Source organism: Chelmon rostratus, chromosome 11, assembly GCF_017976325.1.
Source record: "Chelmon rostratus isolate fCheRos1 chromosome 11, fCheRos1.pri, whole genome shotgun sequence".
In the NCBI taxonomy this organism is placed as follows: domain Eukaryota; kingdom Metazoa; phylum Chordata; class Actinopteri; order Chaetodontiformes; family Chaetodontidae; genus Chelmon; species Chelmon rostratus.
In genome coordinates, this window is record NC_055668.1 from 11,872,472 (window position 1) to 11,886,470 (window position 13,999).

General features: G+C 39.9%; 1 protein-coding gene across 4 annotated transcripts in view; it reads right to left on the reverse strand.

The window, feature by feature from the left end:
• prim2 (DNA primase subunit 2) overlaps positions 1–13,999 on the reverse strand; it is a 36,721-nt gene that overhangs the window by 21,049 nt on the left and 1,673 nt on the right. Inside the window, exons 1-10 of one of the 4 annotated variants that reach the window (XM_041947624.1) lie at positions 10,954–11,013; positions 9,993–10,142; positions 9,749–9,861; positions 8,649–8,743; positions 8,435–8,555; positions 7,524–7,619; positions 6,310–6,447; positions 2,146–2,213; positions 677–749; positions 170–355 (exon numbers count right to left, since the gene is read on the reverse strand). In XM_041947624.1, the coding sequence (XP_041803558.1) occupies positions 170–355; positions 677–749; positions 2,146–2,213; positions 6,310–6,447; positions 7,524–7,619; positions 8,435–8,555; positions 8,649–8,743; positions 9,749–9,861; positions 9,993–10,137 (1,035 nt within the window). In that variant the 5' untranslated portion in view covers positions 10,138–10,142; positions 10,954–11,013. The other 3 variants (XM_041947626.1, XM_041947625.1, XM_041947627.1) reach the window with 3 other exon arrangements.

The window sequence follows — 13,999 nt, forward strand, 5'->3', positions numbered from 1 at the left end:
GCCTCCCCTGGTCTTATTAAAAGTTGCAGTGGTATTAAAGTGAGCAGCGGAGCCGACATCAACATTTCATATCAACACAGGAACTTGAGAGGTGAAACGTGACTGCGTTTAGCAGGATGGGTGTATTGAAAATGTGAAGCATCTGTAGCATTGATGTTGTCAACATTACCTTGTCTGCATCCACCTTGCCTCGTACGAACTCTGACCTCCAGAACTGCAGTGCTTGCTCCAGAGAGAGGCCGATGCCTTTCAGGAAGAGGCCGTACTGCATACGACCGCCATGGCGGAGATGGTGGGTCTCTCTCAGGTTCTGGTGGAGCTGCCTCATACAGAGCGGGAATGACTTTCCTGAAAGCTGGAGGCAAACGCTGTTGTGACTAACATGCAGATGCAGACTCCTGTAATATATCTGTACTCTAAGTATCTATTTTAATTCTCACTGAATGTTTCTTATCATTAACTCTATATCTTGTTTTTCTGAGGGGCTCATGATAAACATAATGTGAAGTGACTGATCAAAAGTTTTCACTTTCTATTCATTCCTAGCTTTCTGCCAGAATTACGGCACAGAATCACAACACAAATCCCATTTCTTCTTTCCCTTTCACACAATCCATCCCCAAGCAAAATGGCACCTTGAGTTTGACATTTCAAGAAGATGGTCAGTGCAACTTACCGAATCAATTTGTTCCAAGGAGATTTTCCCAACATTCTTCTGGATGCTGTAATCCTGTCCCACATAGGCATGACTAAAATGTAAGAAAATATATATATATATATATATATATATATATATATATATATATATATATATATATATATATATATATATATATATATATATATATATATATATATCAGGACTGTGAAAAATAACACTGAATTTCTTTAGTGCTATTAATGCAGTTTTAGAAGCTATCAGGGCTGCTTATATTAGATGGACATCTTTCCTCAAAGTAATCAAGTCTTTTTGATAGAAAATAAGGTCAAGACCAGACACAATAATTAAAATTAAAAAAAAAACTTAAGTATCATACATCCCCTGTGACCTCCTGCCAAACAAACTAAAATCTGTTAAGCTGCTATCGGTAGATTTTTAAGTCGATGACTTTGGCAACCCCTAGAGTCCCACATTGTGTTCCCCTTACTATAGAGATTACTGGCCTGCCCACTAATCTCCACAACCTGCCCACTAATCCCCATCAACTATCAGGCAACATGGCTTCTTCCACCCCTATATTCATGCTCTTACTTTAATCTAAAGTAAGATAAAGACCCTCAGTGTGTTCTGAGTCGCTCTCCTTTTGTTATTGAAGCTGAAGTCTGCTGCTATTAAGGCACTGTTCAATGCGAACTCGTGTGCTGATTCACATTAACTTTCAATGATGAACAAGGTTTTTACAATAAGGCATGTACAGGAGGTGCAGCCTTAGCAGCAGAAGTTAGCTGCAGTTCTGTTTGATCAAACATGGTAACTATAAAAAATTGCAAAGGAGGGCTGAAAAAAGAGGACGCAGTTTTAGTTGAGTGCTCCAGGAACAGGCTTGTATTGCATTCTGGGTGAAGTCTAACCTTCAAAGTCATCAAGATAAGCAATAGCTTTTACTGCATCATTGGTGTGTTTATGGAAAAACATCTGCACTGTGTCCACATCACGGGCTCTGATCACAGTTGCTCACACTATAAAAATAAGTAAGTATCCCGACCATATGGAATGAGGCTCATGCAGGGTGCACCACTGGGCTCCAATTAATCTATTATTTTAACCAGGAAAATGCATTTTTTTACAAAACTGATCATGAATCAGTGAAGTAATATGTGAAAAGCATGGCCCCCACTACTCAAAAAACAATCTTGCCCACCAATGCAGAGTATCAGAGACTGCAGGGGGGACAATGCACATGGTGCATGCTTCTGATGACTTGAAGACTGAGTACCATTAACAATAGGAATAGATGATGTTGCACACGAAGAGCCAGGCACCACAAGTTCACACATTTGGACTTGTCTACATGGACAGATTGGGTTTACTCAGACAGCCACAAACCTTGAACGCTCTTTCATGCCAAAGATTAATCCTGCTAAATCTCTTCTCCAACAGAGTCCTGGAAAAGTGGCAGCAAAGTTATTAATCTCACTGCTTACCTGAGGTGGTTAAGGAGCGGTTGGAGCCGTTCATCAGAATGCACTGCTGGTAACGAACGGGCTGTCAGCTGCCGAAGAGATGGAGGTCACATGAGTAATGGTAAATAGTGCTGGTCAGAGGACTAGAACAGCTGCAGGTTAAGTGAAGGAAAGATTAACTACTACACAGAACAAATAATTAAAATGGGCCAAGAGTGCATTCACTCCAAGGGTCCATGTCCAGAGATCTGATAAGAAGAAGAAAAATAGTGACTGCTTTAATTCAGACTGAAAGGACACTTATCAAATGCTTGCTTAAAATGTTAAAGTTTGTTGCATGAAGTTATTTTACTCTGCACCTTCTCTCACAAGCGATCTGTCTCTGACACTGAACTGTGATGCTTCTAAGAAATGATCAACTGGGAACCTTCCAGCTACCTGAAGAGGCCTCGTTACGTGTGGACTGCAATGTGTGGCTGCAGATCGATTAGAGAGCAGAATCTGTGTCATACAGCTCACATACATGAGATGACCGGATTTGTAGTATTTGCCTAAAGGCTTTTAGTTTAAAGTGTGTTTCATGTGACCAATGAAACACTTTGAAATGTATGATAGGACGACAACCATGAGTCCTCCCTCTCGCTTATAAAGAAAGATGTAACACGGAGGAGACTCCTCACTCTTATTTCGTCCCACTCCTGACCCCTTTTGGCACCCCTTTTCTTCTTACTTTCCACATTTCTTTTATACTTTCAGAAAAGGTTTCTGGAAAATTGATAAAATCTCCCTTTACAGACTCTTTTTATCTGATATTACTAATTTGAGGTAAGGCCCCTTGCATTTCTAACAGTTCTCTAAAAAGTCAGATATGCTAATCTATATCCCCCAAATGAGAGAATAGTATTGGGATTGTTAGAAATCATGCGACCGGTGTTCTCTATAGGGAGGGATATGCTTACGTTGGTGCAGTGGTTCCCTGTCAGACATTAGCAGGAGGCAAGACCCCTGAAAACATATACTGATTTCATTGGTAATCATAAGCTACTGTGTTCTTGTTATTGCTGATTTCAATGATTAGAGACACCAGGCAAAGCATTCCATTCACCTTACAGATCCATTAAGCCTGACAACCTAACTAATAGACAGGAGACAGCGTAGTGGCCATAGGAACACTAACAGGGAACAGTGAAATAGCATCAAACCAATGTGGATGGGACTTCACTGGAAGCATTCGATTTTAAAGGCAAACAACAAAACTGTATCTGAGTTGATTTAAAGAATTAGTACTTCAAACTCCAGGAAGAAACATGTTCACTTATTGAGAATCGAGTTTTTTTGGAACCACATGACCCAAATTCATCAAAAACATGTGAACAATTTCACCATGAAAACTCCCTCAGCTGTAAAACAGCGCTGATGACTGATGACTGACTTGTCATCAAATGATCATAAATCATACATGGTGACATCACCCTGAAACATCTGCAGCATATGAAACAACTGTCAGCCCCATTTAAGCCTGAAGTTTGGATTTCACCGCCTGTCTCCGCCTGAACACGTATTTCAATAAAATGTGATCCTTTTCAGCTGTGAGTCTGACTGAATTTCTTTATGTAAGAGCAAACATACAGACGTACGCACATCCATTCCCAACAAAAAGCTTCAGTCTAACTGCTTTCTAAACATGACTCTAATCAGCACCAAGCCGAGCACTTCAAGATCCGTCTTACAAATGCACAAAAACAACTTAATATACCATATTTCTGTTTTTTCCTGCTGAAATGAACATCCAACCAATAACAGGAGTCATATGGAGATGCAGCTTTCAATTTCATGCCTTTTTAATGACACATTTTCTGCTATGTCCCCTTGCTGTCCCCAGTGGAGGACCATAACCATTATAGTAACACGGAAACAGTCACAATGGCACGGTTACAAAGTTTGGGAGCATTATTTCATTCCAAAGTTAGTGGTCCGGATAATTACCAGGAAAATGGGAGAATGGCAGAAGTGGAACACGTTGCTCTTTTTATTTGTTTTCTTTTCTAATTTGGAAAAGATGTTCCTGTCTGTCCTATGATTGAGGACATGTGTTCAGGTTAAAGCAAATCAACCACACATTTCCCGCTATGTCATCAGTAGTACAGAGGCAATGACTTTCCTAACTACACCAAGAACAACACAGTTAGTCTAATGGAATGGATTCTACAGTCCGGCACAGATTCTTCATCTAACTTGCAGTTAACTGCTAACTTACTTCTGAGAAATGAAAAGCACATAATAAGAGCAGCAGGTTAAGGTTTATGCAACCAAGTTACTCTGCATGCAATCAAACATATTTCATTTGCCACTAGTGAGTTTGAGATGATTGCTTCAATTTCCCATTAGTCATTTTACTGGCTAAACAGAGAACAAACAACTGTTTGTCATGACAGACGTAACCAAGAAGCACATTGACTCAACGTGACAACTCAGTACAAATACAAGGGGCAAACAACATAAAACCACACAACGAAAATGGACCTTTGTTCCAGCTGATGAGTCTTCTATACACAGATCAATGAACTGCCACTTCCAAAGTAGACTCAAACAGCTACTTTGGAAAAGCTTTACATCTGGTGTTGCTTTTCACAGAGTGCTTATTAGCTATACAAAGCAAACTAAAGAGGGATGCACATGTGTCAGTGCATATGTACTAGAACTATACCAATTTACCGTACCGGCCAGTGTTAGCTTATTGCAGCTACATCTGTCCATGTATATGTTGGCTCTTTTATGTTTTAGCTCTTTTAGAAACATCGTCACCACGACAGAGTTTGTCGCCCAGTGGGCATTTTGGAGCATTCCACAACTTTCGCAGTGTTTTGCTGCCCTTAAACCTATGGATTGAATGAACCCTTCTCTTTTGTGGCACATGCAGAAGTTACAGCAACTGATACACGTTCTCTATAGCAAACTGGTCCTCTTTAGTCTGTCGGCAACTGTGGATCTGCAACGGAATGTCAGACATCTTATCAGGGTGATCTGGTCGAACAATCATGGCTGTGACACAACCAAAAATTGAGGCCCATCTTGAGCAGAAGGTGGACACAATTACACAGATCCCTCATACTGATCCTGTTCTGCAGAGTGTTGTGTATACTTCATGCTTCCTGCCTTGATTGTGAAGACAACATGGATCAGACTCCGGAAACTGTCAACTTTTTTTTTCTGCAAGGCTTCACAATGTTCTTCTAGCAATGCTTTTTCCAATGCAAATTTTCTCTTTGCCACTATAATCACAAATCTGTAGCACAATAAAAATCCAGCAATGCTTACATGATTACTTCTGGTATACAACTCACACACTGATATCCCATATAATCTGCATGTAGTCAGATTAAAAAGGAGATTTCATACAGAACAGAAATGATTTGCAGGTCTTTGGGCATATTTTGTCATTTCCTCTCTATATTGTAGATTTCCTGCACCTCATCAATAGAACAAATCTATTCATAAACTATTGAGTGCCACTGCCTATGGTTGTTGAGTGTGCTTGTGCCTGTTCCCTAGTCAGGACCCCTTAACGCGATGTAACTGAACCATGGTTGTCTCCTCACATGTATTATAAAGAAGGCCTCTGGCTCCCAAAACATCATATTCCATGTCCCTGAGGGCATTCAATGCAATGCACAAGCGTGCTGATATCACGCCTTCACCCCCCCCCCCCCCCCCCCCCTTTTGAAAAAAAAAAAAAAACATCATGCCTGCAGGGAAAACAAGCACTTTCAGCTAGCCGACCGCACTCTTCCCTCCAGACATTTAATGTCATGTGTGCATATTTGTTCCCCTCATTCGAACCCTGCATTTCTCCAGCTTCCCTCGGGGGACTGAAGGGAACAACCACGATTGCAATTTAGTAATTTGCCTTATGGAATGAGGCGTAGTATATGGACAAAATGCATTTACATAAAGTGCATGTACATGGAGTGGATATAACACAAATCCTTGTACAATAGAGCGCAAAGTGAGGCTGTGTTGAATCTATTGATTTAAAGTCCAGTCCAAGCACATTCTACACACATAAAGCTACATTTATGCTATATGTTTATACCATGAACTACAGCAAAGTATGCCTGAAGCTGTCATGTTCTTCTCATTCATTATTCATCCTCTCCAAATCAGTGAACAGTTGCAAACACTTACTGCAAGGGCTTTAGACAGCCGAGTGCGGAAATCATTCAGAACAATGGTGACAATGTCCTGGTGAGGGATGTACACGTAGCCTGCTTTGAGATACACCTTCCTTGATCGCACTAGATCCAGGGCGTCTTGAAATGGAACCTTTAAAAGAAAAGTTATAAGGAAAAGAAGTTAAATTGAAATGATGAAGACGATGGCGAGTGACAGGATGCTAAAACCAACGATTTGCCCTTTGTCAGTTTGGGTGCTTAATATATGATCCAAGGATTTATACTGTGATGTTCAATAAAGTGAGGGTGATGATTTACATTCTCTCAACAAATAAGACTGTCAGCAACAGCGATAAAATGTAAATTTAAAGTCAAGTAGCAGGCCATGACTTCTTTCCCCTTTGCTTTTGTGAACAGACAAAACTGTAGACTTAAATCCTTTCAGCTGTGAAAGGCCATGACGGTGATCTGACAATCAGCCAATTACTTCGCAGACTGTTTATTCATACTGATTTAAGAGACTTCCTCACTTCGTGAACGTTTTGTGATTTAACAACATTATGTCTAAAGATTTCTTTGGAAGTAAAGCAAGAAACTCGGACACAGAGTGGAAATTCTACTTTTGAGAGAGCATGAATTCTCCAATAAGTTGATTTAAACTGCCTCAGGGACCAATATTTGCACATTTATTTTGTATCATACGATGAGCTCTCTCCATCTGCAAAATATTGGCCCCGCAGGCGGGCAGGAGGTGAAGCACTAATTAGAATTAAGCAGACAAATCAGTCCTATACTTGAATGTAATATATGTTTTATTTCTAAAAAGAGACTGGGCAGTCCACTGCCCTGCTTGAGTGGTACTCTTGGGCAGGTTTGGATAACAATGTAAGGGTGACACTAATGATAAAGATCATTTGGTAATTAGTCCAACAAAAGGCAGAAGTTACAACAATCCAAACCCAAATTAATTAATTTACAACACATCATTTGTGGCCAAAAGGATACAAGTTTTTCTGTAAACTGTACCAATTCATTTTGTCATTGTGGAAGACTGTGAGTGAGTTGTTAGATGAAGACGCCTCTGAATGGGACCCAAACTATGTTAATGGTACTTTGCTTAGATTTCGCCCACTATGTGAGAATTAAAGAAATCTAAATGGTAGAATAATGTTGTATGTTGTATAGCAAAACATCCGAAATGAGCACTTAACATTCTTAGTAACTCACTTTGTAGAAGTCCTGGTCCTCCACAGTGATTCCACTGACGGCGTAACTGGAGTTGACAAGTTTATCCTGCAGAGACTTCTTCTCATCAAGGCTGATCTGAAAAGTTATTGATGAGGAAGATGAATTTCAGTGAGGAGTTGCAAGGCCAGAACTGTGTCAGTGTTAATATGGTGAAGACTGAGGCTCACAGAAACCAAAGATACTGATCTTATCAGGTGAATGCACTGTTTTCATCCTGGCTTGACACATAATTTCTTGATGAGTTATTAAATAAATTATTTTGTCATTTTTCCTTTGAAGTATTGACCTCGATTCTATGAAAACATGCTGCAGTGCTTTCCTTAGGGACTCAACAGAGAAACTAAGATAGATAGATCTAGATAGATAGATACATTTCTAAACACACTGCTACTAAACATACTGTAATTATTCACATGTGAGCAGGATTACTGTAACTGTTAGACAAGAGTATTTTTGTACATTTTACCAAAAAACCCTAGTCCAAGAAAACAAAGTCTTTCAACATTACAACTTTCTAATCACCATTCAAGGAAACCTAATACTTGTGTGTCCTGTTACAGTTAGCCAACAGCGCCATCTAGTGAAAATACAACTGAACACATGTTATTGGAGACAGTTTGCTGGCTTGGAAACGTAAAGCACGATATTATTCACTGAAATGCAAAAAGGGTGAGGCGTCAGCTTTAAAATAACCTTACTGTCCCACCCTTTCTTATGTTTTCCTTTTCTATTATCCACCGATCTGTGTCAGCTTCTTGGTCTGTCATATCTGTGGTTTATTCTACAGTCACTACAAAGCCAGAGGAGAAACGACAAAGATAAATATTTATCTAAGTTACAATGTTTATCTGCATTAAAGTAGAAAATAGGGTTCAGAAAATGTAACTCACCGCTTCATACTGCAGATTGTTTCTGTGAAGAAACTCCAGCTTTTGTTTTGAAGACAGGTCGTTGAAGCGGAAGCGGAAAAGATCAACTTCCTGTTGTATGAACCACCGTCTCAGGTCCTCCCTTTAAGGTGCCATTGGAAATAAACATTTCTTCAGTCACCTTTTTTAATTCTTTTTTTATGTGACAGCAAATATTCTGAAACTACTGACTTACGTTTGGCAGTAGGCAAGTCTGAGGATGTAGTGGGAGATATGGTCCTTTCTTCTTTTCTCATATTCATTTGGTCCACTCTGAGGTTTTCTGTCATCCTTAATGGGTTAAAGGAGGTACAATTTTTTTTTTAATGACGCACTTGTTTTCATTACTCACTAGTACTTCATTACTTTTGTTGTCTTCTTGGGTATTATTCTATTTGAGAGGTAAAATCAAAATGCCAGATTTTTTAAATTGAGTTTCGATGGTATGTTCGGTATTCTATTTTCTAAACTGCAGTCATGTTTACAATAGCTATATGCAGTCTTCCATTCATTTAGGCTATAGTACTTCAGCTTTCTTTTGGCAAGTAAGCAGCCAACTTCATCCCAACATCTTCCGTATTAGTGACTGCATCTTTAATGTTCTGAAACTGCCATTTACATTATATAGTAGGTGTTTTCATGTATTTCTGTTTTGCCTATCAGTCAGCTGCACGACTATAAAATAATTTAATTTCACCTGGTTTGTAATGTCCAACAATGTCAGCAATTCAGTCAATTTAGTTTGTAGTTCTACTACAAATTAATTTTATGCTCACTTTGAATTTGTTCGTGAGTTAGTGCATCCTTTAAGATAAGTGACCCATACAGTGGGCAACAAGAATCGTAGAGTAAAGACGTGACATGACATGAAAATGTACATAATCTATTTTTTTTTACTTTTGGCCTTAGCTTTGAATTGGCATCATTTTTGAGGCTGCAGCAACTTTCTCCAAATGGAAATGTTTTGGGCCATGCCGGTGCATTTGCACTCATCGGCCAACATAGCACTGTATGCCGAAAATTACAAGAGTGAGGGTCTTCGTCTGCATGCCAGGTGCCCTGGCCACTTGTTAGTGTCTCTGACCTAATGCAGTCCAAACATTACACAAAACTTAGTGCCAAGTCTGAGCTCAGTATAATGCAACATAGTTCAACAGCACAATTCTGTCAGTCTGCATTAGTTTTAGCTGGGGGTACCTAATAAACTGGATGTAGATGGAGAAATAACTTTGTAAGAGCTGGTGTTTAACTACACAGAGACAGACTTCTGATGTGCGTCATGCTGATCATACTTACAGCCTCGGGTCTGTAGGGAAAGTTCAGGGCTTTAAACTCGCTCTCCAGTTTCTTTGTGTACTGCTCTGACTGTTTCACGTGGCTCACTCCCGCATTCTCAACTGTCTTCAGCACTGCAGTGGAGTTATAAAAAGACAAGTTATCATGTGCTTTTGAGCACAGTAAAAATGTTCTTCATAACAACAGACAGGACACTGTTTGCAGAACATTTCATAATTCAAACTTCATTAGACCAGGGTCTTACATTTCAGTCTCTCCACAGCAAACATCTCAAATTCACTGAGGGAGATGTTTTCAAGAGGAGGCTGCCCGTAGAACTGCAGAGCATGTGCATAGAGCTCCGTCTGAGAGTTGCTAATCACCTTCCTCCTTCTGCCAGAAAACTGCATCGCTCCTGATGGTAACAGAAAACAGAAATGTTGTTAATAAAACATGATACGGTGTCACCACGGTGCTGGCATCTGAGGAGTAAAGCATGGTGTATTGGAGAACAATTGTGTGATTTAAATTGCATGGATTGCAACAAGTAGCAATCCATTGACCCTATTTGGTCTGACAAGTCAAGTGATGTTTTGGTCCTCTTTACCAAAACAAAAGCATTAAGTTACTGTCTAATCTGTTATTTACTTTGTGCCATTAAGGAAGTGGCACCTTGTATAACTTAACATGTGTCCCCATAACATTAACAGCAGATATGGTATATCGGCTGATTAAAAATTATCACCATAGCAGCCCAGCTGTTACAGACTATATAAAAAAGAAGAAAGAAACTATTCAAGCAGAGGGCATTTTCTACCTGTCAAAATATGTTTTATTTGCAGTAACTTGACTAGAAAGCTGTCTAAAGTAAACTCCATATGGTCTATTATGAAGCTGATTCCAGCAGGACGTTAACGTTGGACAACCTAGCAAGGCAGCTATGATCCCAAGAGAAAGACAACTGACCTGCTGCTCCTAGCTAGCGACAGCGATAAGGCTACAATGTGTCCAGCCGCCCGGTTAAAACAACTGTTGTTGCTCTTTCCTCAGAAATCCAGCGAAGTTTCACCGAAGTTAACAAGACAACAAACACATACCCCAAAAATCGAGTAGCTACTTCTATGATGTGGAAGATGCTAGCTAGCATGCAGCAAACTACGTACAACAACCTCAAGAACTTATCACACGACTGGAAGAATTTAATGATGAAACAGTGGTTACATTACCGCTTAGACGGTGGACTAACCTCTTCTCAGCTCAAGCCCGCCAAACAAAGTGGGCTGTTCACAAACGCGGGGAAACGATGACGATTTTAGACAACTAGGAAGACAAACCCTGTAGCAACGCGTGGGCACTCGTTTAGTTGTTCTGGTCGACCCGCCATCCCGCTCCCCTTGATGATGACCTCTGTGAAAACATATGATAAGAAAGGATTTCCCACGTTTATTTGATGAATATCCAACAGCCGTATCTTCGAAGAAATTAAAGTTAAAATAAGATATAGATTATTCATCGTGTCGCTGTTATTAGTGTTTTCGCAGGGTGTAACATGACTTTGCGGGGGCATCTGTACTAAATAACAAGCGTACCCAAAGCTAGTGGGTTGACCCAGGTCCTGGGATGTAGATTTTTCTTTTTCTTTTTTTCTACGGTGGACTATTAATAAGTAGCAATTATTATATATTGTCAAGGCAACTTTTGAAATTTATTATCAAAGTTAATGGATACTTTGGACAACTGAAAGTGTTGAAAGATAAGGAAGTCTACCTAAAGTGCCCTCCCTCAAGCACAGAATCAGCCAATAGTAGGCCTCAAAAGAAGTCCGTCAGAGCTGCGTCACGTTAATGATTTTCATCATTTGCAATCATGACTTTAGAGATTTAAATGTTCCTAAAACTCCCAAGGCAAGACATGCACAGAATCCAAATTACACCAGCACATACTGGAATGAAATGATATAAGTTAGCAGACAGATTTGTGTGCAATGAAACACTGACTGGAGGAAAGGTGGCAGAAAGAGCAGAGAGGACAGGGCGATGGTTTTATAGAATGCAAAGAAAAAAGTCAGAGAAATGAGAAGTACAGGAAGGAAAGAGGAGACAATCGTCTTCATATTGAGGTGTGCATCTACCAGTGTGGCATAGGGTTGCAAATGACATCCTAAAAGAAAGCCTTGCCACCTCAGCCGGAGCGGCAGCGAGTAAGAGACTGATTTGTTTTGAAAACGCGAGGAAAGAAGACACCGAGGAAAGAGGTAAAAACTGAGCAACTATCAATATGTCTATCTATTAAGAAATGTAATTATAGTTAAAGCACAGTGACAGTATAGTTGCAATGCTCATTTTGAGATTATAACAATAAGGTTGAAGAACGTTGTTTTGCTAACTATACACGTAATACAGGAGTGTCCAAACTACGCCCCGCGGGCCAACTGCGGCCCGCAGTCCATTTTTAATTGGCCCGCAAGAAATTTTATAAGTAGAATAGAATGTGGCCGCACTTGAAACTTTTGAGTGTATTGCACTTTTGACACCAAGGGGAGCTACTGTTCAACAAAGCAGCTGCCCCTCCAAAAAAGGACAGTCACAGAACAAATTTACCTCAGGTTACCAAACATGGCAGAGAACCAAAGAACCGCAAGGTAGAAGGCTGCAGGCAGCATCACTGCTCCCACTGAGTGCAATGCCGTTCCCACTTTAACTGAGTTAAAAATATATTCCACAGTATCCGTGTGTTAATAAGCATGCATGCACATAACTAGTATGCAGGTACACGTGCGACAAATATCAATAATGCCGTATCAGTTCTGTCACTACTCCGCTTTTGCGCGTTATATGCGTGTTTCTTGTGAACACGACATCGGATCAGCACCGCAGCTGGATGGTCAGCGCCTTGCTGATTTAAATACCCAGCGCAGCTGATCCTCACCAGAATAACTAACTAAAATTGTATGCACTCCTGTTTTTGAGTCCAGTTCAGTCATTGTTTCTAGCAGACGTTAATAGGTGTGTTAATAGGCATAACTTAAATAGCAAGCTTGAAATGTACCCATCCCATTTTCCTCTTTATTGTTCTTTCTCTGTACTGTGGGGGATCACCATCCTCACTCAGAAGAAATCTGAGGCTGCTGTTCTGAGAATGAGCTGCCAACCCTTTTTCTGAATAAATCAATTAAAATCCATTTATGGAAAGCTGCGATGAAGGCAGTTTTTTCTGCAATCATACTCAGCAATATAGCATATTCGACCAACTTTGAATTGATTTTTCTAACTTTAATACAGTGAAGGTGAGGCTATATACCTCACCTCTAGAAAGTGGCGCAGCCCCTCCTTTTCGACACCCCTGATGTAAATGTTAGCTAGGTCTGACGTTTTCAGTGTAAAGTAGGCTACAAAAGCCACTATTGTTGTAAAACACTGTGAAATTACTTCGAATCTTAAGACATGGAGAGGAAAGGTAGCATTTGCATTTTTTTCTCTTGTGGGAAAATTGTGAACATTTAGTGAGATGGGGACAGAGTTTCAATATTTTGTGTACAATGTGTTTTAGATATATTGGCCTGGTTAAATTCCAAAATTAAACAATAAATAAAAAAAATACTCTCCCAGGCTGAAATGCTAATGTATGTTAACACAGTCTGATGGTTATAATTGATTATGTTTTTACTAGTTGTTATATTGTATAATTAGTTCAGATGTACTGCACTTTGAATCTTTCCTCCCCTCCATCTTCTAGACGTATCCAAGTCTGGATGCAAGGTACCAGCACAGCCAATGCGAGACAGTTTCCCTCAGACCCCCCCAGGGAGGATCCAGAAGAAGCTTCTGCAGTGACTGGTACAAACTTCATCCCTAGTTAGAAAACTCACAATCAAAAGATGCAGCTTACTGTTTTGCATGTCAGCATTTTTCCAGACAGAAAAGAGTTTGGCTGTATTCAGCATTGAATCAACGCACAAAAGTATTAGATCTAGATAAATTTGTGAAGCGTTTTGCTGAGCAGCATGGAAATCGCCGCATTCAGCTGTTACAGGCATGCTACCTTCATGTTATGCTCACTGGTGAGGCTTTACAAAAGTCTTAAAATGATGACCTCAACAGAAGCTGCACTTTTTTCTTTGTTTTTTCTGTACTTCTATCTTTGTTTTGGCAACTGAGAAAATCTGATATCACCTTTGATAAAACCTAGTGTGAGAAAAAAAGTTAAAAAATTTGACACTGGTGTAAGTGGTGTAAATCCTGCTGAACAGGAAGCAGTATTGTTATTGTTGTT